Source organism: Bacillus rossius, chromosome 15 (genome assembly GCF_032445375.1).
Source record: "Bacillus rossius redtenbacheri isolate Brsri chromosome 15, Brsri_v3, whole genome shotgun sequence".
NCBI classification, from domain to species: domain Eukaryota; kingdom Metazoa; phylum Arthropoda; class Insecta; order Phasmatodea; family Bacillidae; genus Bacillus; species Bacillus rossius.
Genome location: NC_086342.1, coordinates 39,335,391 through 39,361,359, shown reverse-complemented (window position 1 = coordinate 39,361,359; position 25,969 = coordinate 39,335,391). Strand labels below are relative to the sequence as shown.

Sequence of the window (25,969 nt, the reverse complement as noted above, 5' to 3'; positions counted from 1 at the left end):
AAAGGGCATAAGTCAACTTTTTTGAAGAAATGAGTTAAATACAGGATGCCAATCTGTGGGTGTATACGCATCGTTTAGTTACTAAAAGGCACTAGTCTGATGCATGGAAGTGGGTTTACCGACCGCCAGAAAATTTAGTTTAGTTATGAAAAGGAATTAGTCAGTGGACTTATGTCCTTTCATAACCAAATGATTACAGCTATTAATCAGTGGACTTATGTCCTTTCATAACCATATAATTGCAGCTAGTTACAAAGAGAAAACAAATAGCAGTATACTCTTCCGACCTCTTTGGCAGTATCATGCAGTGTTGCATGCTGGTATATTCTGCTATCATTTGTTTTGTTGTGTACTTTCAGTTACTTTTGGTTTGTTTACTAGTAGAAAATGAGTGAAATGGAGTCTAATAAGACTTGTGTGGAAAATGATTGTAACCATTCCATGAAACGTAAAAAAGGTGTGCGAAATGTGGAAGAATACAAATGTCAAAGAATTAAACGAGCTCGTCTGCAAGGAAAGGAGTATGCAAACTACAGAAGGAATGTTGTGAAAACTAAAAGTACTACCGAGTCGTGCAGGTAACCTAATTCTTCATATTATTTTCTTTTAAGATTTATATTCATTCATCTTTCAGATTTCACTCACGTAAACATAATTCAGTTTGTAGAAATGTATTAGTTAACTACCTATTATTGATAATTTGGAAATATTTAAAATAGCTCGCACGACTCATAAAAAAATTATTTTTATTGTTTTAGATGTGCAAGAAAATGCTATGACAAGATTGACATTGCACAGAGAGGGAAATTACTTGATGCTATACATTCCTTTTCATGCAAGAATGAGCAAGACATCTATCTTCAAGGTTTGCTTGACGCTGTGCCAATTAAACATCGCCGACCAAGGAATGGTGACAAGTCTGGAAAAAGGTCATCCTCCTTCACTTTCCATGTAGTTATTCAAGAACGAAGAGTGAAAGTGTGCAAGAAAGCATTCATTCAGTTATATGGAGTATCTGCCAAGAGGGTAAGGAGACTGCAAACATTGTTACTATGTGGACAAACTCCAAAAGACATGCGAGGCCAACAAAACAATAGGAAGTCGGTGCCTGTTGGTGATGTTCAGGCCATCAAAGACCACATATCTTCATTTCCTGTCAAGATAAGCCACCATGCATCCAAAGAATATAAATATCTTGATGCGCAGTTGGATATAAAGAAGATGCATACACTGTTCAAAGAGAAATTTCCTGATTGTAAAGTTAAGTATTCTTTCTATTACAAGATTTTCAGGGAAAATTTCAATCTCCACTTTGGGAGACCACAGATAGACACCTGTGGAGAATGTGAACAACTGAAGGTCAAGATAAAAAATCCTAATCTTAATGAATGTGCTAAGCGAGTTGCCATGGCCGAGCTGGCCATTCATGAAAGAAGGAGTAACAAGTTTTACACAAGCATGAAAGACACGAAACACATTTGCAAAAACAATGATAGTGTGTTAGGGTTAACGTTTGATTATATGCAGAACATTTCACTGCCCTGCATTCCAGTACAAGAGCTTTTTTACTATCGCCAGCTTTCGGTGTTTCCCTTTGCCATACATAACCTGAAAACAGATGAGGCGAGTTTATTTTTATATCACGAAGGGCAGGCAAATAAAGGGCCAAATGAAACATGCTCTTTTCTCCACAAATACATAAGTGACAACGTGCCTCCATGTGTTAAAGAACTGCACCTTTACGGTGATGCTTGCGGAGGGCAGAATAAGAACAATTGCATGGTAAGATTCTTGTTATCACTTACTGACACCAACAGATTTGACATTATTATCCATCGGTTTCCGATACGTGGTCATTCATATCTTGCTTGCGATCGTGATTTTGCACTGGTGAAACGTGTTCTTAAAAAGACTGATAGATACTATGTACCCATGGAGGTCTGCTAACTTATTACATCTGCAGGAGTTCCTGGAAAATTCACAGTCAACATGGTAACATCTGATGACGTGTTGGACTTCAAGAATTGGTGGCCCAGCCATTACAAAAAGACATGCTTATCATTGGAAAGCCAGAGTAAAGCAGTTCCGCGAAGCCAGAAGCAAGACTTTGCTGTATCAAGGTTTGTAGAGTTCCAGTACAACAGTCGCCATAAAGGTACTGTAGTTGCTTCCGAATTCATTGGCGGCCTTGTGTCACATACTTTTGTGCTTCGTCAATCATCCGACAAAAGTTTGAATCCTACTATTCCTGTTCAAAAGGCGTATCCTGCGAAAAATGTGCCAATTAATGCAAAGAAGATTATTGACTTAAAGAAGGTTCTCCGTTATGTTCCAGGTGAACACAGAGACTTCTACGATGAGATTATCCAGTGGCCTACCAAGCAAACAGACTGAGCTACCATGCCATTGTAACAGACATTGTTACATAATAACATACAAAGTGTGAAGTTATATTAACACCTTTTGTACATGTTTTCAAAACAATGTGTAGTCTTACATCACTGTTGTTTAAAGTGAAAGGATGCTTTAGTACATAACTTTTGTGGTGTTGTTTAAAGAGGGTATGCCTGTGATGTTATGCATTATAAGGTCAGTGAAAATGGCGTAAAGTGTTCAATAATATGGTGTACACGTTTACTGAACTATATCTAGGTTGAATTACATCATTGTATTTCGATTGGAATATTTTATTACATAAGTTTTGTTGACTTGCAAGGTTAAGTTATAAAAGGGCCTAAGTCTGTGATATTTAACAATTTTTTTCTCGCAGGTAATGAAACACTTGCAAAGCATGCACTTGTCAATGTAGTGACATTTAGGTACAGAGTAGTAAAAAAATATTAATTTTGATGTATGAAACTTATAACAGATATGATATAGTTTTTTGCATATTCCCACAACTTTAAGTGAATTGACTTATGCCTTTTCATAAATAAGCGATTCAATTATACCCTGTATTTTCAGGTTAGATATTCTAAAAAGAGTGTAGGTGAGAAATAACCACGCAATTATAATGTAGCACGTGACTGTAAAACACGGAGGGAGGGGGTCCAGGATGTGGGGGCCACGGAGGAAATGCAGTGCAGTGCAGCGAAGAAGGGCGAGCGGTGGTCCCTCTGACGAGAACACTGGCCCAAGAGCCGGGAGACTCACCGAGCAGCGCTGTGAAGGCGCCCACCCTCATGCAGACGCTGTTGGGATCCGCCAGGGTGCCTGCAACAACACAGCATCCATGCTGGGACGTACTTACTAACTTTTGTGCTACAGAATAAATGAAAATAAATATTATTGACCTTCCACAAATTTTTTACAAGTTAATTAAATATTCAAAATTTAGTTCCGTGCACATTTACAAAGCATGAAAATAGTAAATAAAATCAATCTGAAAACAATCATGTTGACGTTGTGTAGGTATTTGCTACACTCTGGTGACTACTTCAGAAATCAATATATTCGGACATCGGACATTGTAGTTGTGGACTGGGCTTTTTCCCGCATGACAATGTGACGTCATTCACATGGTTATCAGGACACGGACCACCCAGGCACCCGGGGAGAGAGACAAGACAGGCTCTGATCGTTCAACACGGTCTCGCCGAGAGAAACACTGGGGCCAGTGTCTTCACTTTCAAATGCTTTTAGTGCTATTTGTACGTCTTTTAAAGTATGCTTAAAGTAAAACATGTAAAGAGTTGGTTCAAATCATCACAATGCATCTCATGCAAAAGATCAGCTGTGTAGCAAATGTCTTGAACTCTTGAAAGTGAAGTTCTTCCCACTGCTCCAGAATCCTGCGTACAATTGAAAGCCAACAGGTTGCACAGACTTTCGAAATTTTGTAGTGGCTGTTTCCCGCAATTTATTGTCTCATAAATCTTTTTATATTCCTCTTTTCTTTTGTGAGAGTTCAAAAACCAATTGTAGTTTCCGTTTAAAAAAAAAAAAAAAAAAAAACCTCTATTCTTCTGAGGCGTGTGAAACTGCAAGTTATAGAGAATCACATACGCAACGGATCAATACCAATTTTTTTTTAAAAAAAATTCTCTCTTGAGTAGTTTGAAAAGACCAATTTTTACTCCGAATCTTACAGCAGTATTATCTGTGCCAATTCCTATCATATTAGCGACTGGGATTTTGAGATCTTTCAAAGGAATTCACAAGCAAGATTTTTTTGCATCTTCAGTTCCTACTAAGCTGAGCTCGAGAAATGCTGACCTAATGGTTTGCTTTTATACACTGTAGTACCGTATAACAATTCCTAGTGTTTTTTTTGGAACCGATACATCTGTGGAATCTCTTTTAGTACATTGTACTTTAGATCACCTGTATATTCGAAGTAGCCGCGTCGTTGGCGAATAATTCACCGACGTTTCGGTCGACATTGCAGTCGCCATCATCAGGGAGCAGTTACCTACTGTAAGTAACAGCTCCCTGATGATGGCGACTGCAATGTCAACCGAAACATCGGTGTAGGTAACTGCTCCCTGATGATGGCGACTGCAATGTCAACCGAAACGTCGGTGAATTATTCGCCTCGGACGCGGCTACAACCCAGAAGCCAAGCTACTTCAGACATTGGCCGTGGAAGCCGGCGCACACCGACCAAAGATAGCGTGAAACAAGTAGGTTTGTAAGCTGACCGTTGAGCGCGGCCGCCTCGCCGTCGTTCTCGCCGTCCTGCAGCACTCGCAGCGACTGGAACAGGCTCACGTTCTCCGACTGCAGCCGCGGCGCGGCGCTAGTGTCGCCCTCCGCCGAGCGCTTGCTCAGGCCTTTGGCGTTCCTCCAGTGGCACGCCTGGCTCTGCAACCCGGCCCGACACCACCCCTCGTCAAACTCCGTCACACTCAGTCACACTGAGTCACACTCCGACACACTGCGTCATACTACGTCACACTATGTCACACTGCGTCACATGGCCCTCCACAAAGACAAATATTTCATAAATAAAACTTAGTTCGGACTTGTAAAATAGTAACCATAATTATACCCTGTGTTTTCAGGTTAAATAATCTAAAAATGAGTGTAGGCCAGAAATAACCATGCAATTATTATGTAGCACGTGACTGTAAAATTGTGAAAGGAAGAGGAGGGGGGGGGGGTCTCCAATCCAGGGTCCAGGGCCCCGTAATCGAATCACACTCGTTTCTGAATTAAGTAACATATCACGGTGCTGGATTCAAATGCATAATCACAGGTATACACATATAACTCAACAGTATTCGTAATTTGATAAAAATAAAATTTCAGCGAATTTTTTTAAACTTACAGAAACATAATTTTTATTATCACACATAATTATTTCTCGCACGACATTCATACTGTAATTATTTTAGTTAGTAGAACCAGGTTATATGTAAAATAGTTTATAGACCTTTCCCTTTATCATCCAACTTTTCTAACAAACATGGTAGCGTTAGTAACATTTTCAATGCCATCATAACCCTCTAACTTTATTTGAAACAACGATGCCGTTTAGAATAAAACAAAATTATAAATAATACAATAAGAAAAGTGGACACAAACAAAATAAATATATAAACTGGCCAATAACAAAAAAGTCATTTAATTATTTGGGAGAAAATATACAAATTAGACTCAATGAATTCGTATTAAAAAAAGAACAAATATATAGTGGGTCTGCACAAGATAAATAAACACAACTTTCTAATTAAAGGAAATACTGAATAATCAGGATCCTTAGACCAAATTTAGCACCACTGACTAGGTGTTTTTGGTGGGACATGAAAGTAGAGGCTTGCTGAAAGGAAGGTATGAGAAGAATCAGTCTGCGTGGCAGCTACTCTATGGCAGGACTGACCGGGCAGCGGCCGTGGCACATGCGCACGTCGCACTCTATGTAGAGCGCCGGGGAGCCGGTGAAGCGGAAGGTCTTCATGTAGGCGAACACCTGCGTCTCGAACACTCCCGTCTCGCTCCACGAGCCGCGGAACCTGCTGATCAGCTTGTCGTCCACGGGGCACCTGCAGCACGTCACACTCGACACCGCTCACCAGACTCGACACCGCTCATCACACACGACACCGCTCACCACACTCGACACCGCTCACCACACTCGACACCGCTCACCACACTCGACACCGCTCACCACACTCGACACCGTTCATCACACACGACACCGCTCACCACACTCGACACCGCTCACCACACTCGACACAGCTCACCACACACGACACCGCTCATCACACACGACACCGCTCACCACACTCGACACCGCTCACCACACTCGACACTGCTCACCACACTCGACACCGATCACCACACTCGACACCGCTCACCACACTCGACACCGCTCACCACACACGACACAGCTCACCACACACGACACAGCTCACCACACTCGACACCGCTCACCACACTCGACACCGCTCATCACATTCGACACCGCTCACCACACTCGACACCGCTCACCACACTCGACACCGCTCACCACACTCGACACCGCTAACCACACTCGACACCGCTCACCACACTCGACACCGCTCACCACACACGACACCGCTCACCACACTCGACACCGCTAACCACACTCGACACCGCTCACCACACTCGACACCGCTCACCACACTCGACACCGCTCACCACACTCGACACCGCTAACCACACTCGACACCGCTCATCACACTCGACACCGCTCACCACACTCGACACCGCTCACCACACTCGACACCGCTCACCACACTCGACACCGCTCACCACACTCGACACCGCTCACCACACTCGATACCGCTCATCACACTCGACACCGTTCATCACACACGACACAGCTCACCACACACGACGCAGCTCACCACACACGACACCGCTCACCACACACGACACCGCTCACCACACTCGACACTGCTCATCACACTCGACACCGCTCATCACACACGACACCGCTCACCACACTCGACACCGCTCATCACACACGACACCGCTCACCACACTCGACACCGCTCACCACACTCGACACTCAGCTGATGAGCTAACTCTTATGAGGGAATCCAAGTTAAGTACCGTTTACGAAACATCGCAGAAGGTTGGTTGTTCAGGTTCGCATCATGCCAGTGTTATGTTGGCCTACACGTAGCGCCTGACGGAGAATGGTCAGACCACCAGCGGTACACGTTTGTGTAGTTGTAAGTCTAAGTCCACTCCAGCAGGCTCAAGATGCAAGTTTTTATTAGGAACTAGCTGTGCCCGCGATTTCTTCCGCGTGGAATAGTGTCTTTGGGTAGCATTTTTAATTAATTAGGCTAATTATTTTACAAATAAGACACATACGTATAAATATTTTAATGAGCTATTTGCAGTGTTTCTCATCTTTTGCCAAAACATAAAAAAATTTCGGATTTGATACACTTGAGCATGCCACATAGTTTTTCCCATGGGAAAAACAATTTTTTTTCTAAATGAACTCCTGAAACTATTAGCATCAGTCCTTGAGCTTTATTAATTGTTATTGCAAATGCTGCTTTATTTTTTATTATTTTTTATTTATTATTTATGGTTATTTATATTCGCATTCGTGTGGCACCGTCGTCTGCCCTCACGTGTTTGCCTGTTCGGGTAAGCACGCTAGGCATATTTCCCCACCTACACCGCGCCGCGCTCCAACACCCCTCCCCCTCTTACCATCCGCGCGTCTGCACAGCGCTCATTTTGTACGGCGCGGTGCTTGGCAAGTTTCTTACTCGCGTTGTTAACTTCAGTTTCACATTTTGTAATGACTCCGTAAATGTTACATCAGAATAGCTCTAATATTTTGTCTCTTTTCGCAAACTTAGAAAACATTCACATAAACCTTACGTGTTTCCATACAAACTTTCATCCCCTATTCCCTATTGATATTTTACACCCTTGAGGGTAAAACTTTTACAAACTTTGAATGTCATATTTATTTATATCGATTCAACAGCCTAAAAAATAAGTTTCAAGCTTCTAACTCAAATATGACGATACTTCCATACAACTTTTCATCCCCCATTTTCAACCCCTTAAAACTTTTTTTTGGCATTAAAAAGTAGCCTATGTCCTTTGTAAGGCTCTATAATATCTCTGTACTAAATTTGATTTAAATCGGTTCAGTAGTTTTGGCGTGAAAGCGCGACAGACAGACATAGAGACAGAGTTACTTTCGCATTTATAATACAGGTATTAGTAAGGATTAGAACAAAGGTCAGCGAGTCGTGGCTGAGAACAACCAAGATACTTTGTTATAGTGAGTAGGTGTTAACATTAGAAGTAGGTGACATAGAATACGCATGTATGAGGAAGAAAAGATTCTGTGAACATAGTTAAGATATATTTTCTTCGAAATAAAGACATTGAGCGACAAAAAAGTAACACTTAATGGGATATATTGATAAAAGAAAATAAATGTATTTGACAGTATATTGATTTATTGTTACGGATAAAGAATTATCAAAGTTCCATAAATAATAAAAGATAAAATACAGCGAAAACCAAAGCGTAAGTCTGTTTGCATTTAATTGAATAAAATAGCCATTAAGTTGAATAAAACGTCATTTAAAAATTAATTTTATGTTTTACAGAAGTAAATATCAATAAAATGTAATAATACAACAAATGTTTACGAACGTTTTTGTGTTCAACTTATCGTGGAATGGTAAATGACAGACATAATTATGTCAGTACAGGTAATATGTAAATAGGATTATGTACGTTTTTTTTGGTAAAATATTGAGTAAAAAGTTGTCAAGAAGCATTTATTGGCTTTTTCAGCACCGGTAAAGTTAATTTCAAATCAAACAGCTGTTAACTAATTATATTTATAATAGCTAAAATTATCTACAAAATATTTTGTGTGTCAGTTTATTTGCAAGACATTTAATTTTGCCAGAAGATAAAAATGATAACTACAAAGGCCAATATGTATAATTTTGATTGGGTAAACTAACCAAACTATACTGATTTAGTCTGCCTGCTATCACATGAATTGCTAAGATGAATCAGCTCACACATTGTGTTTCGTGCAGACTGTACTCACCCGTACTGATCGATCAACTGAATTCTCTTGGTGGCTCCGTTATGAGCGAAACAGTCGTTCACCACGATGTCAAACCCATCTGCAGGAAAAAAAAAATTGGTTGTCTGTAAAGTCGGTTTACGGACGATAGTTTAACGTGACAACGTCATAACAAAACATTGATGAAATGATTGCATACTTTTATGAATAAAATTGAATCATTTTTATTGAATTATCACTATTTTGTATGGATACAAAGAAGGAGTGAAATGAAATCTACAATTTTATTGATAAATTTACTTTTATTTGCACTCATTAATTCAAATATGTATACTACTTTAACGAAGAGATTATTTTAACTATAACTTTTATACATGTTTTTGCTGTTTCTTCCAATATGTGTTATTCTGTTAAGGATAGGACGATGATAGGAAAAGTAGGAAACGAATGGGAGTGTTTCAAGTTTAATGTGCCTCGAAAAAGTCAAATCGATGGTTGTTCCAATCGAGTGGAAGAGAGATAGATGCGGCGCAAGCGTACAATGAGCGTAACGGGACACAGCATAACGGGACAATGTGCGTAACGGGACACTTTTTCGTGCGTGCAGCCGGCGTTCATCGATTTATTAGACGTTGTCACGTCAAAAAAAGTTTCAAAAAAAAGAAAGGCGAATGTTGGATTATGACGTGAATAGTTAATTATTTTCACTGTGATGTGTACCTCCTGGCGTAATGTATTCCGAACCACCTGGTTCACTAACTAATACTCATCGCGTCACAAAGTTATCCTGACTTTAGATGACTCCTTAACTCCATTTTTTCAAATGGTTTTAGTTCCATATATGTATTTTGATTTAATCTAAGTTATTATATTATAGCTGATGGTTTGAATTATAACTGTTGTCACAGGTGCGATAAGCAATTAATAAAATATTTATTTTGGTAATTTTCAATGTTCCTAAACAACATATTTTAATTTACAATACTGTTACGAGGCTGCTAGAGACGACCTCTGGCAGGCAGGAAAAACGACCTAGCATTAGCGCAGCCACTTTCTGACTACCAATTCCCCCCTCCCCCCTCCCCGCGTCCCCTCAAGGAGCACTGAATCTCCGGCCCTCTGTAAGTTCACGCAGGTCCCCACACCCCGTCGCCGAAGTGGCTTAACTAGGACGCCATTGTTCTGCCATCTTCGAGCGCTAGGTCGACTGTGACGTTGTGACAGTTCCGACGGCTACGAGACCACTCCGCGGGCCAGGCCCAGGATCATTGAGGCGGCAGTGACCTGCGAGATGCGGGCAGCCTTCTCTCCACAGGCGAGACAGCCAAACTCCCGATCGTGCGTCTTCGGTTGTTTTTGTTCATTGTAACTCATCATAACTAATGGTCATTAGGTTAGGTTAGCTACATTATAAATACTTTAAAACATTGTGGACGGTTCATTTGGTTAGGATAGCTACATTAAAGATACTGTGAAATCGTGTAAACGGTTTCCTAGCCCTGGATAGCTACATATTAAAAAGTTCTTTGCTAAGCAACCATAAAATTATTTTACAGTATTTTTAATGTAGCTATACTTACCTAATATAACCAACCATCCACAATGTTTTCAAGTATTTATAATGTAGCTAACCTCTCCAAGCGAGCATGAACTTGGGGTGTGGCTCTCTCGTCTGCAGGGTTGCAGGGGGTGAGGGAAGGGGTAGCACTCACCGTACTTGCTGCGCATGTAGATGATGAGGGTGAGCGGGTCGCCGACCCTGACGGGGCCGGTAACACGGGTGCCCGAGGTGCCGTAGCCGTTGCGTATCTCCATGTAGCACTCTGGCGGCGACAGCGTGAACACCACGGGGTTGCCCGTCGCCACCCTGCAGCAGCCCAGTCGCTCTCTCCGACACCTCGTTCCTTACTGTGGCGGGCCGGGTTTCCCGGCATCCTGTACCTTTGCTGCTACTACCTTATTTTAGTTCTTTTGCTTCCCCCCCCCCTCCCGGCTCGTAGCAATGTTTACGAAAGAGCTCCAAGGGATGTAGCGTTTGAACCCCACTGTTGGTGGTGGGATTGTGTACTTTACACGAGTGAGCATCTCGCTCAGTAGGTGATACTTGACTTGTCAAAACTATATAAAAAACTATTCATTATTGTAGGCAGTCCCGCTTTGGTAACATTTTCTTGGCAATCATTTGAGCTGTAAAATGCAGATTTAATATTTTTTTTTGGTTTGCTTATAAATGTTTAAGTAGTAGGATCCTTTATGTTAAAAAATTATACGTATTAAAGTAAAATATAATGGGTATTTAAGAACCAACAAAGCTTTAGTAAATTTTTATAAAAGTCATGATTATTTTTGATTAGGTCACATGTCCTATTTCATGATCCTAACTTTGCTTAGCCTCTGATAATAGTTTTCCTTTTTTGCGTTAGAGTATTCATTAAATTCATTTATACATTTTTATTTTAACACTAGCTAATGTCCGGCATGCGATTCTAAGCCTATTTAACTTTTTTGTATTTTTTTGAAGTAGGTACATAAAAACGAAACATCTTTCTCTATCTCTCTATCCATATCTATCTTTATATCCCTCTATAAATCTCAATATATTTCTATATAAGTATTAAAATCTCCTTGCATAGCTCTACACGGCGGAAATACAGCAAATTGTACTATCCTGGGTGGCTCAATTGGCAGACTAAGCTGCCAACGTAACAACTCTGATAATCATAATGCACCCTTACTGCATCTAACTGCACAAACATATGCCATTTAACACAGCCATCCCAGCCCAAACTGCACTACCAAGGTCGGCTCAACATGGCTGACACTCCATTCAACTGCACTACCCTGGTCTGATCAACACGGCCGGCACTACAATTATATCTACTACCCTTGTCGGCTCATCACTGCAGACAACTTAACTACCATGGTCGGATCAACACGTTCCTCACTGCAAACAACTGCACTACCCTGCTCGACCTAACACAGTCGCCACGACAGCCAACTGCGCTACCCTGGTCGGCTCAGCACAGCTGGTACTGCATCCAGTTTTACTACCCTGGTCGGCTGACATCCTGCATTGCAGCCAAATGCACAATCCTGGTTGGAACTGCATCTAATCGCACTACCCTGGTCAGCTCAACACAATCGGCACTGCACCAACTGCACTAACATGGTTCGCTCAACACGGCTGACACTGCAGCCAATTGCTCAACATGGTTGCCTTAACACGACTGACACTCCATCTAACTTCACTATCCTGGTCTGCTAGACACAGACGGGACTGCAGCCAAATGCACTTCCCGGCAGGGCCGGCGCGTCCATATAGGCGAACTAGGCAACCGCCTGGGGCGCCAAGTAGCTGGGGGCGGCGCAGCACGACACATAACAGCTCATATCATATGTTTAACGATTATTGAAACTAGATGAAAATGGATTTTTGTAACAGTTTGGAATGTTTATATTGATATAAGTAATTATTTAAAGTCCACGGTGACCTGTTTATGATTTGTAATAAGTAAAAAAGTAAAAAAAAAAAACACACAAGCCTTTTACATTTGATTGTTTACAAAATCTTAGGCTTACATGATGTATTTTGAGGCAAGAAAATTTTTTTTTTGGGGTGTCCGACGGTGTTGGGGGGGGGGGGGGGGAGGGGCATTAAGGTTTTTCGCCTAGGGCGCCAATTGACCTTGCACCGGCCCTGCTTCCCGGGTGGGCTCAACATGGATGGCGCTCCAGGAAAATGAATTACTTTTGTCAGCTCAACTCGCCGGCACTGTAGACAACTACAATAAACTTGTCTTTCTAACACTGTCTTCACTGCACTGGTCGGCTCAATACTGCCGACACTCCAGACAACTCCAGTACCATGGTCGTCTCAAAATGGCCGGCTTTTCAGCCAACTTTACTAATTTTTTCAACTAAACACATTCTGCACTACAGCCAAATACTCTACCCTGGTCGGCTCAACACATCCGGAACTTCAAATAACTGATCTACCCTGGTCGGCTCAACACAGCCAGCCTTGCAGCCAACTGCACTACATGGGTCGGCTTTACATGGTCTACTGCTTGGAAATCTAATCACTTCAAGCGCAGGCTACATTGTAGGGAGTCTCTGATGCATCGGGCAAAATGTTTGATTTTTTTTTCTTAACAGAATTTTTTTATTTATATTTAAGTAAGTTAAATTTATGTTTCTCAATTGAGAATTATTTCGTCACTATTATATAATTGTCACTCAATATGAAAACCATAATTCTTATCAAAAATACTTTTAGTACATAGTGTAGTCCTCTAGCAATTCGGTTCCTAATGATGACGACCATTCAGACACTGAAAAAGAAAACAGTTTTTTGACCAATAACTAAATACTTTTGTTAATATACTGTAAACCACACTAAATATAAATATTTTTGATTTTAAAACAATACTTTTTTTTTGCTTTATAAAACAGATTTTATAATCAAAATAGTTATCTCCGTCACTTATTCGTAGTGAGGCAAAACAAACCATATCGTTAATAATGTTCGGAGGCTTTCACGGCCATTGTCTGAAGTAGCTTGGATTCTGGGTTGTAGCCGCGTCCTTGGCGAATAATTCACCAACGTTTCGGTCGAAATTGCAGTCGCCATCATCAGGGAGCCGTAACCTACCATATCATTCCCTGGGGTGTGATTCTTTAACGCCCTAGCCTCGTGATGTCACGACCTCAAGTGCAACATCCAGTCTCCCTCGAGTGACGTATGACAGCTGTTCAGCGCTGGCAAATAGCATAGCGTTTTTGACATGAACACGTCTTTAAAATTGCTTCCATTGTGGGAGGCAATTCAAAAAACGAATGAGAACAAAATCGGGGGATACAGTTCGGTGTTGCAGCTACATATCTATCATCTCCATCGAAAATTTAATTACACCACTGGATAGCTAAAGGATCAAAGAATTCGTCACGCTAAGTGAGGACTGTGACGCATCGCGCGCGGTGGAGGGGGAAGCGCTGCCATTTTGTGGTCATTTTGCTTGAGTTTCGAGATTTCCATTTAGTATAACTTTCGACTCGGAGAAGCTAAGACGTTCGTTTGGGTTTTAATCGTCAGCTCTCGTCAAAATCTATCGATTGCATATATAAAACAGTATTGTAAAATAGTTACAGTGAATATATGCGGTGTCAAAATAAAAATAGTACAGGGTAATTATAAAATCCGTGAAACATTTCATAAAATCGGTACAGCGAAATGGAAAAGAATAACGTAACAAATTATATACCGCGTGAAAGAACAACTCTCAAATTTTTTTTGAATGTTGCGCCAAAAAGCTATTTTAAAAAATAACCGACAGGGGTGCTAGTGCATGTAGTTGCTGAAAATGGCTGCGAACCAGGCAGAGAAAGCCTCTTGTGTGCTTGAATACGCCCGTAGCGAATCGGTAGTGAGTGTCCAAAGAGCTTTCCGTGGCAAGTTTAACAAAACACCACCAGTTTACAATAGCATAATGAAGTGGTACAATAAATTCGAGGAAGACGGCTGTTTGTGCGACGCAAAACGGTCGGGTCGGCCAGGCGTGTCACAACAGACAGTGGATTGTGTACGGGACGTAATGGTGCGGAGTCCCAAGAAGTCAATTTATCGGGCTAGTGCATAATTGAACATCCCTCAGCCAAAAGTGTGGAAAATTCTTCGTAAGCGATTAAGAGTGAAGCCGTACAAATTGCAGCTTCTGCAAGCCATCAGCCACGATGACAAATTGCTCCGACTGCAGTTCTGCATTGCCATGCAGAACCGTCTTGAAGACGATGACTTTGCAAGCAAATTAATCTTCAGTGACGAAGCCACTTTTCATCTCTCAGGAAGAGTCAACCGACACAACACACGCATATGGGGGACAGAGAATCCACATGCAACTCTCGAACACGTCCGAGATTCGCCAAAAGTTAACGTGTTCTGTGCCGTGTCAAACAAGACAGTTTATGGCCCCTTCGCTGAGAGAACTGTCACTGTTATCACCTACCTCGACATGCTGCAATTGTGGCTTATGCCACAACTTGAAGCTGATAGCAGGGACTTGATCTTCCAACAAGATGGTGCTCCACCTCATTACCACAATGTGGTACGAGATTATCTGAACGAGACGTTGCCACATCGCTGGATGGGCCGTGGGACGGCCGCTGACCAAGTGCTACTCCCGTGGCCACCACGATCACCGGACTTGACACCTTGCGATTTTTTCTTGTGGGGATACATCAAGGATAGTGTTTATGTTCCACCTCTACTACAGAACCTTGATGAATTGAGACACTGCATCGTAGCATCTGCTCTTACCATCACTCCTGATATTCCTGGGTCGGGTATGGGCAGAATTGGACTATCGATTAGATGTGTGTCGTGTGACGCAAGGTGGACACGTAGAAAATTTATAACTAGTGAAGAAAAAAAAACTTTGAGAGTTTATCTTTCACGTGGTATATAATTTGTTACATAATTCTTAGCCATTTCACTGTACCGATTTTTTGAAATGTTTCACGGACTTTATAATTACCCTGTATATGTACACATGCTTATACTGCAACAGGTGGGTGCCCCATTTGACGACTACTTGGGTTCGGCGGTAGCGATGAAGGGTTCTCGCATCTGCGGGGTCTCTTTGCTGTGTTCTCAGATACTGAAGACAAGCCACAGGCGGGAGTCGCTCACGTCGTCACATCGCCAGTTTCCGAGGTCCCGCGAGCGAGGCTACAATCACTGGCCACGTGAATGAACCGGAGTCAAATGGAATGGGCAATAGCCTCGCATCTGGGGAGCTCGTGAAGTGACACACTGGTTGTGGGGAACCCAAGAACAGTCACACGTATATAGTATGCTCGCAGAACGCAGTTAAGGGGGTGCCTCCCATTTCAGGTCATGATTTTATTTTTATATTAATCACTCATCAAATTTTAGACTTTTTCAATTGTTTAACTTTCACGTAATGAAAAATATATACAGCGCATACTTTTTGCAGTATTACCTGCCAAAGTTACAATTTTAACGTTTTTGGGTTGTACAAATAAGGAGAATTTAATTTATTGCAGAATTGAAACTGATTTTGTTTGCATTTCTATCACAAAAACTAATTTCATGTTTCTTGACTGTCAAAATCGTAATAAATTAGAGAATTTTGTAATGCCAGGTAAAATTAATTAATATTTTCTGTAATAAATTCAAACCAGTTCTTGAAGTAGCCAGTGGCATTGCAGTTAAACCTAAAAAAATTGGTTGTCTGTTAAGTCGGTTTACGGACGATAGTTTAACGTGAAAATGTCATAACAAAACATTGATGAAATGATTGCATAATTTATGAATAAAATTGAATCATTTTTATTGAATTATCACTATTTTGTATGGATACAAAGAAGGGGTGAAATGAAATCTACAATTTTATTGATAAATTTACTTTTATTTGCACTCAGTAATTCAAATATGTTTATTACTTTAACGAAGAGATTATTTTAACTATAACTTTTATACATGTTTGCTAATTAACTTCTTCTAATCTGTGTTATTCTGTTAAGGATAGGACGATGATAGGAAAAGTAGGAAACGAATGGGAGTGTTTCAAGTTTAATGTGCCTCGAAAAAGTCAAATCGATGGTTGTTCCAATCGAGTGGAAGAGAGATAGATGCGGCGCAAGCGTACAATGAGCGTAACGGGACACCGCGTAACGAGACACCGCGTAACGGGACACTTTTTCGTGCGTGCAGTCGGCGTTCATTGATTTATTAGACGTTGTCACGTCAAAAGTTTCAGCTATGCAATAAATTAAATTACCCTTATTTGTACAACCAAAAAACATTAAAAATGTAACTTTGGCAGCTAATTATGCAAAAAGTATACGCTGTATATATATTTTTCATTTCGTGAGAGTTAAACAATTGAAAAAGTCTACAAGTTTTTCTGTAATTACTGTAAATATAAAATCTTGACCTTGAATGGGAGGCACCCCTTAAGAACCGAGCCCCAGGCAAGGCGACCGGACAGTTTCCAAGGTCGCGCGGTCGCAAGGGGGCTAAAGACCGAGCGCCGCAACAGGTGCGTGACTCACTCGACGTCCAAGAAGGGGAAGGTGACGGTCTTCCAGAAGTCGTAGCCGTACTCGCAGGTGACCTTGAAGTGCTCGTCCCACTCCTCCTCGATCAGCGGGTTGTACTGCACCGTCACCGTGTTCCACATGAAGTTCTTCTGCACAACACAGCGACAAGCCCAAGCTCAGTCTCTGCCCGAACACGCCCGGACATTCTCCCTCGGCCAACCTCGGGACTTGTTTGATTCTTGCGCAGGAACAATGAATTCAAATATTAAAACTGGTCCGTTAGGTTAGCTACATTAAAACACTTTAGAACACTATGGACGGTTAGTTAGGTCAGTATAGCTACATTAAAATAAACAGAGAAATATAAATATATATAAATAAATCCGAGGTTGGCCGAAGGTGAATTGTTCGGGTGTAATCGGGCAGGGACAGAACTTGATGTACATCTTAGGCTTCCCTTGCGCCAGCCCGGCGAGTCCAGGCCGACAACTTTACAACACTCCAGCATAGGCTGGACTACATTACACAACAGCACAGGGTACTAGGGTGCGCGGGGGTCAATGACCGGCCGCCATATTGGATCCTGACGTAACGGCGGCCATCTTGGACAAGATCGTGACCTTGAAATGTGACTCTAATGTGTAATTCAACAAACCCGATTACAATTTTGTCTAAAAACTTACATACATGAACTTCCGGATACTCGCATGCATGAGAGAACGGAAGTACATTGCGAACGGAAGTTATACTTCTTTAGGAGCCGAAATATCGAAAATTCGGCATATCACAGTGCTTTTTTTTTCTCTCCGTAAAATTTGCTTTAGTGAACATCACAGGTCATGCATAGCCTATGGATAGCGAAACTATCATGTAATAATTTTTGTTATGATTTATAGTCATAACATAAAAGTGTCAAATATAAATACACACTAGAATGAAGGTAATGACGTAGCTACAAAGGCAGGAAGAGCGAAGAGGTAAGAGGGAGGAGGCAGGCACTCACGGTGGGAGACTTCCTGCTGTCCTCGTGGTGCGTGTTCTTGCCCAGAGTGCCGCAGCGGTTCAGCTGGATGTAGAACTCGTAGTAGTCGCGCCCCGTGCCGTTGATGTACACGCAGTCCGGGTCGTAGGCGTAGCCTGCACACAGCACGACACAGCCGTCAGTCCGTGCAGGCGTCTGGTCTGTGCAGGCGTCTGGTCTGTGCAGGCGTCTGGTCTGTGCAGGCGTCTAGTCTGTGGTGGCATCTAGTCTGTGGTGGCATCTAGTCTGTGGTGGCGTCTAGTCTGTGGTGGCGTCTAGTCTGTGGAGGCGTCTAGTCTGTGGTGGCGTCTAGTCTGTGGTGGCATCTAGTCTGTGGTGGCGTCTAGTCTGTGGTGGCGTCTAGTCTGTGGAGGCGTCTAGTCTGTGGAGGTGTCTAGTATGTGGTGGCGTCTAGTCTGTGGTGGCGTCTAGTCTGTGGAGGTGTCTAGTCTGTGGTGGCATCTAGTCTGTGGAGGCGTCTAGTCTGTGGAGGCGTCTAGTCTGTGGTGGCATCTAGTCTGTGGAGGCGTCTAGTCTGTGGAGGCGTCTAGTATGTGGTTGCGTCTAGTCTGTGGTGGCGTCTAGTCTGTGGAGGCGTCTAGTCTGTGGAGGTGTCTAGTATGTGGTGGCGTCTAGTTTGTGGAGGCGTCTAGTCTGTGGTGGCATCTAGTCTGTGGAGGTGTCTAGTCTGTGGTGGCATCTAGTCTGTGGAGGCGTCTAGTCTGTGGAGGCGTCTAGTCTGTGGAGGTGTCTAGTCTGTGGAGGCGTCTAGTCTGTGGAGGTGTCTAGTCTGTGGAGGCGTCTAGTCTGTGGAGGTGTCTAGTATGTGGTGGCGTCTAGTTTGTGGAGGCGTCTAGTCTGTGGTGGCATCTAGTCTGTGGAGGCGTCTAGTCTGTGGAGGCATCTACTCTGTGGAGGCGTCTAGTCTGTGGAGGCGTCTAGTCTGTGGAGGTGTCTAGTCTGTGGAGGCGTCTAGTCTGTGGAGGTGTCTAGTATGTGGAGGCGTCTAGTTTGTGGAGGCGTCTAGTCTGTGGTGGCATATAGTCTGTGGAGGCGTCTAGTCTATGGAGGCGTCTAGTCTATGGAGGCGTCTAGTCTGTGGAGGCGTCTAGTTCGTGTAGGCGTCTAGTGCGTGGAGGCATATAGTCTGTGGAGGCGTCTAGTCTGTGGAGGCGTCTAGTCTGTGGAGGTGTCAGTATATAGACGTCAAACTGTGGAGGTGTCTAGTCTGTTGATGAATCAGTTTGTGGCGATGTTACTGTATTGATGTATATAGTGTTGTCATTGTATGACGGTAACAGCCTTTGAAGGAATATTATCCTACGGAATTATTAGATAGTCGAGGTTTAGTTGTTGGATGTTTATGGTGGTGTTATGTTTTGTAGTTATTAGGAGTGTAGGTATAAGTTTAGGGTGATTTATTCTTTGGAGGTTTTTATCAATTAAAGTATTAATCTTTAGCGGTATAAGTGTATGGAGATGTTAGTTATAGAAGGTTTTTATCATTTAAATAGTAAGTCTATGGATGTATTTTTATATAGATTTATTTTAGTGTTTTGCGTTAAATATTATGGATTTTTTTAAAAATTGTTTTTGTCAGTTCACGGAGGTATGATTTAATTCAGTTTTTTATGTTTTTTTATGGAAATATAATTCTAAAAAATATTTATTTTTGTAGGTTTAGTTAATAGGTGTTTAATTATATAGAGTTATTAGACTATAGAGGGATTAGTTTATGTATTTATTAGCCTTTGGAGGTCATAGTTATTTGTGGCATTAGTCTATGGAGTGGATATCTGTTGCAAAGATGTAGTCACTCTGGTTATTGATTGGTTAGCAAAACAAATATTAGTTATATTATGGTTATTACTATTAGTTTTGATAAAATATCGATATAAACTCGTTAGGAGGAATCGTAAACATACCATAATGAAGTGAGTATTGATAAACAAAGATGTTAACTATACATTATAACGAAACTTGCGTTAAAATTTATTATAAGATATAAAGTGGTTTGCTATGCAAACTGGCAGTGAGTGGGGGGTTCGTTTTCCTTGTGGCAATTATTAATAAGCAAATATTCCACACATCCTATTCCTAACGTCTTGCTTCCATACTGTTACCAGAAAACTATTAATCCCAACGAATATAGCAGAGAGATTTCCGTAAACAAAAGGTGTATTTTTGAGGCTTAGAAATGGCCTTTTCATCCAAATTATGACATTCAATTAAATGAGGTACTTTGTTTTCTTAGTAACGAGGCTGGCTAACCATTTATTTTATTTATTGTCAGAAATTTTAGATAAAATATTTAGCTGTCAAATTAAAAATGTTGATAAAACTACTATTTGGAAAGTGCACTTGATCTTGGGATAACTACAACACGATCCCGAAAGGTTTATAAAACAACACGACCGCCTTTGTTTTGTCTTACCGAACTTACTTTTTAGGCGAAAATTTTATTGTCCAATTAATTTGAACTGAAATACCTAAATTTTAGACATTAAAACACTAAATTTTTCATACATAGAGGCTTATATTGGCCGGTATTTTTTTTTGCAACGAAAAATTGCTCCCTCATACTATGAAAAAACTTAACACACACACACACACACACACACACATATATATATATATATATATATATATATATATATTTGTGAATAAGCAAACTATTACTTTGGTTTAACATTTAGTGAAGGTATGAAGAAACAGCCAAAGCTTTCAACTGCTAGTGAAAATGTTTAGTTTTGCAAAAAAAAAAAAAATATATTAGCTGGTACAACCTACTGTTTAGTGACACCACGTGTCACATAATTGTTATAAAAGTTAACATCTGATATTATTTAACTGTTAAGCTGAAAGTAATGCATATTTCGTTGTGAATTATTCAGCAATCATCAATAGGGAGGTAAGAAGTACAGAAATATTTAGAAACGCGTGTTTAAAGCCACTCATTCGCGTCTAAAGGCAAAAGGCAAAATGCAGAGGCAAAAGGTAAAAGGTAAAGAGAAAAGGCAAAATGTAAAAGGTAGACGGCCGACTGAAGAAGAGACAAGGACTCGCCTGCGGAGTACAGCAATCCTGCGAACGAGCCGTTGAAGCCGATGCGTATCTTCATGTAGTCGTCCTGGCACTCCGCCTCGATGTCTGCAACACGCAACACAGTCCTGTACTGCGCCGCACATACACCAGCGGCGCACACGTCTCACACGACCAGCACCAGTCGCCGGCCAAGTGAACTCACTGTACAGCATGTCCATATTCAGTGGTATACTATAACAGTTTCATTTAGACTATTTCAAACAAATGACACGTCTAATTGATGAAAACTAACCTAGTTTTTCTTACAAATGTTTCATGTGTGCACCTTTAGTAGCTTGGTTTCTGGGTTGTAGCCGCGTCCTTGGCGAATAATTCAGCGAAGTTTCGATGGGCATTGCAGTCGCCATTATCAGGGAGCAGTTACCTACTGAGTATCAACTGTAAGCGTTGTAGAGTATTGGTTCAAGGTCACAATTAAAAAGTAACTCAAAACAGTTTTAGATCAGCGCATGCGCGAGTACTGCTTTGCTGTTTTCTCGCTTGCAGCGCCACATACGCAAAATTGATACTCCTGAGCGTAAAACGTGTTGTGTTCTGCAATTCACTAAGAGTGAATCTGTAATTTCAGCCCTCCTCATTGGAATCTCTTTTTACGAGAGTGGTTGAACGTCGAAGTCCCTGGCCGTTGGATTGGTCGTAATGGTCGAGACGCCAGAACTCTTTTTCACTGGCCTCCAAGTTCACCTGACGTAACGCCAAGCGATACTTTCCTTTTGGGCTTTATGAAAGATCGTGCCTACGTTCCGCCGCTACCTGATGATTTGCCAGAGTTGAGACACAGAATTGAATCTGCTATTGCTTCCATTACTCCGGATGTGTTAAAAAAAATGTGGGAAGAATTGGACTTTAGGTTGTATGTGTGCCGTATAACTAAAGGTGCACATACTGAACATTTGTAAGAAAAAAATATGTCAGTTTACCTTAAATTTGATGTATGATTGGTTGTAAATAGTCTAAATTAATCTGTTATAATGTATGTACCATTTAAAGTGGGACATTATTCTATGGACAGTCTGTATTTTTACTGGCCAAGATCCTGTAGTTCCCTAAACGGCATAACTAACAAGTTACTTGTTTGTCAGTAAGATGACACTGATATGCAATGCTCGTGCTTCAAGTCGCCTGCCCAGTGCTACAATTACTGTTAAGACCAGAGACGAGAAGCTCTAAGGGCGACAACGTCACGCAAATCATTTGGCCAGACGTCTCTACGTGCGTGGCTGCTGGCAGCAATCGGATAATAAAGCGGCAACACTACAACTTTTTCGTTAAAAAGGTAATAGCGCACGCACTGGAGGGTTTCATAAGCATTTTGTTAAATTGTTTCAAACACACATAAAATAAGTGTATTTAAGGTATTTCGAAGGGGTTCAAATAAATTTATCACCAAACGCTTAGTCTTAAGATGGCATTTGGTTGGAGTAGTTTCGTGAATGGCATGAAAGTCGCGTGGAAGCATGTTGCTGCAATCTGTGGTGAATGGCGCGAACCAAAGTTCACAAAGCCAAAGGGAAACTTCATTTATTTTAATTCAAAACTGTTTTTTTAATTCGTGCAAAAGGGCAGTATTTAAATAATATTTCTTGTCGAAAATCAGATACAAGGCCAGGGTTAAGTATTTTTTCAAGTCTTTTTTTAAATTTTATTAGAACCGTTTTATTATATAAATCAAAATTTTGGTCTGCACATGGAATGATTCTGTAGTCGACGTAGCTGCTCCGGCAGCGAATTCTAGCGCCAAGCGCGGAAACTAAGTGTGATTCGCGTCCAGAAATGTAGTTGATAACACAATCTGCGTGTAGTTTTCTTTTCCTTCGATGTATTACGAATACGGTTTAGTGGTTGCGTGTGAAACCACATATTTCCAAAAGCATAGAGTGCAATGCTGCGCCAGACAGGCATACGTCTCTATGTGACGGTAGCTCTAGACATAGCGGGCTCCTAAACATTTGGGCAACGACTCAGAGCTCACGAATGTAACTCATGACTAGGGACACCTGTATTTCGCGAATACATTTCGTGTCAAGGTATTTCACAAAATACTGTAGCTTTTCTACTGTGGTTATTGGCTGAGGTCGGTGAGAGGTGTCGTCCCGCTCTTGACGGGGCCAATGAGAATGTGGTCACCGTACTGCTGCACCCTCACAATTTGCCATGACTCTTAGAAAAAGCTACAGTGTTTTTGTGAAATACCTTGACACGAAATGCACTCGCGAAATACAGGTGTCTCTACTCATGACGTATGTTGGTGTCGAACCCATACCCTCGCTTCATGAGCGTGACCAAACACTCTCAGAACTGTTCCAGTGTCAGTTTGTAGTTGGGGAGGGGGGGGGGAATATTTACTCACTTGTTCAGTAACCATCTAGCCATGGTCCAGGCCACAGAACAAGGAGGGAGATACAGAAGCGCGACTCTTACAGTGGAAACTGAACAATATGTCACGCCACATTTGTCGCTATCTGTTGGGTGGGCCCATAACTACTAGAAAAAAAAACTCGAGATAGAAGTTCTAGTACAAAGTTTTAGGTTAATATAAGTAAGTAGTATATTGAAACATGTTAATAATGTTAATTTATCTACTTGATGATTAATTGTTTAGTAAAAGTGATTTCTACTGTGTGAAAAACACTTAATTGTGTTTTGTAATAAAAAAAGGTCATGTTATGTATAAATTAGTAGGAGTTGCAAAAATTTCTGGTATGTCACACCACAAAATATGTGGCTAGCAAAATTGAGTGAATTATATTCACTGTTTTTTTTTTGCCTGGTAATAGCTTATGCATTACTTCACACAATCAATGTAGCTATGTTAGCAATATATTAGGAAAGCTACTATCTAGTGGGTGGGCCGAAAAATACTTAAAAAAAAACTAGGTCTCAATCTCAGAAATTGTAGTTTCTCCACCATGATCCAGGCTCTGTTGTTCTGCATCCTGAGACTAGCTATTTTTGCCTCCAGTGTGTTTGCTCGCCCTTGTGACATTTATCCAGAAATTACAGACTGTAGTTCGTTAGTTCGTCGCTTGGTGGCACCTTGCCTTTGCCTACGTCATGTAAATTCGCGGCACAGGTTATTCACGTGTCAACGTATAATAAATCGACGAACGCCGGCTGCACGCACGAAAAAGTGTCCCGTTACGCACATTGTTCCGTTGCGCTGTGTCCCGTTACGCTCATTGTACGCTTGCGCCGCATCTATCTCTCTTCCACTCGACTGTTTATAAAGTGAAGCGAAAAGTTAATGTGGTTTTCATTGCTTATTACAACAATTACGGCAATAAAGGCTAATAAATTATTCTTGCATTTTAATAATCTGATTACTACTATAATTTCAAGTATTTATTCTTTTATTAGTAAAATAAAAATGATTCAATCTTATTCATAAAGTATGCAATCATTTCATAAATGTTTTGTTATGATTTGTCACGTTAAACTATCGTCCGTAAACCGACCTTACAGGCAACAATTTTTTTTTGCGCGGTTAAACTGTGAATGTAAGTTGGCGGTTCGTCATTCGCTAACCTAACTCCTTTCTCCGGACTGCGCCTGGCCACGCCGTCCTGGACTGTGTTCCTTAGCTCCGAGATGACAGTCTCTGGGCCATCACTGTTAGTGAGCTTCGGGCGTGTTCGGGCATGTTCGGGCAGGTTCGGGCCACGTGCTGCAACGTGTTCTCGTAGCCATCTTAAGCACTGCACGTACATCCCTGAGTTGGGTGTTTGCATATTTCGTAACAAATGCCTAGTTTGTAAGTCATCTATCTTTTTTCTGTCTTAGTTTCTTAGTTTTTTAGGTGCTGACTGGCGGCGGAGTGAGTGGTCAGTGTAACCACTCACCACCAGGGGCGCTTGCGTCCCTGGTCACTAAATCCAGTCCTGGATAAATAGCAAAGCGGACCACGAGTCCAAGTGCCCAACCCCCGCATGGTAGACTCTTTTCTACTCTGTCCAACACTTCATCCAGACCATCCTCTGTCTCCTGTAAATTCCTACACGTAATGCATGCCAAATTGCACTCCGCATGAATGTGCCCAGGGTTTTCCCTGTGTCTATGCAGGTTTCATCTGGGCCCAACCTATCTCTAGTTATAGTCTAGATTTAAGAGCGAGGGGAGTTAGTCATGGCGCCAATCGCTGCCATGGATGGCTAATCCCCTCCTAGCACATGATGCATGCGACCCTCTCCCTGCATGGCTAATCCCAGCATGACTAGGCGTATAGGCTTCGGCCTGAGACGCACCTAGGTCCCTCCCTAACCCGGACCCCTCCAAAATACACTTAGTTTTAGTTAGGTTAGGAAAAAAAACAATTGTTCTCGTAGCCCAGTGGCTAAGGTCTGCATTCGGGAGACCTAAGATGCACATAAAGTTCTGCCATTCCCGATCACACCCGAACAATTCACCTTCGGCCAACCTCGGGATTTGTTTTATTTTTGCGCTGGAAAAATGAATTCAAATATTAAAAGTGGTCGGTTAGGATAGCTACATTAAAACACTTTAAAACACTATGGACGGTTAGTTAGGTTAGTACAGCTACATTAAAATAAACAGAGAAATATAAATATATATAAATAAACCCGAGGTTGGCCGAAGGTGAATTGTTCGGGTGTAATCGGGAATGGCAGAACTTTATGTGCATCTTAGGCTTCCCTCTGCATTCAAACAAATATTGTAAGAATACGGGAAACTGGTAAGAAATAAGCGATACTGCTGAGGCCAGCAAACCTGGTTGTGTGGAGTGTGCTTTCGTTTAAGGTGCGTCGAAACTGGTTTACAGTAGTGGCATCTAG

The 25,969-nt window shown here is 41.6% G+C and overlaps 1 protein-coding gene across 1 annotated transcript; it reads left to right on the top strand.

Annotated features, from left to right (window-relative positions):
* Positions 1–4,244, top strand: LOC134539381 (uncharacterized). Its single transcript, XM_063381369.1, has 2 exons — positions 1–578; positions 759–4,244. The coding sequence occupies exons 1-2, from the start codon at positions 388–390 to the stop codon at positions 1,945–1,947; spliced, it is 1,380 nt and encodes a 459-aa protein (XP_063237439.1). The 5' UTR covers positions 1–387; the 3' UTR covers positions 1,948–4,244.
* The last annotated feature ends 21,725 nt before the right edge of the window (positions 4,245–25,969 follow it).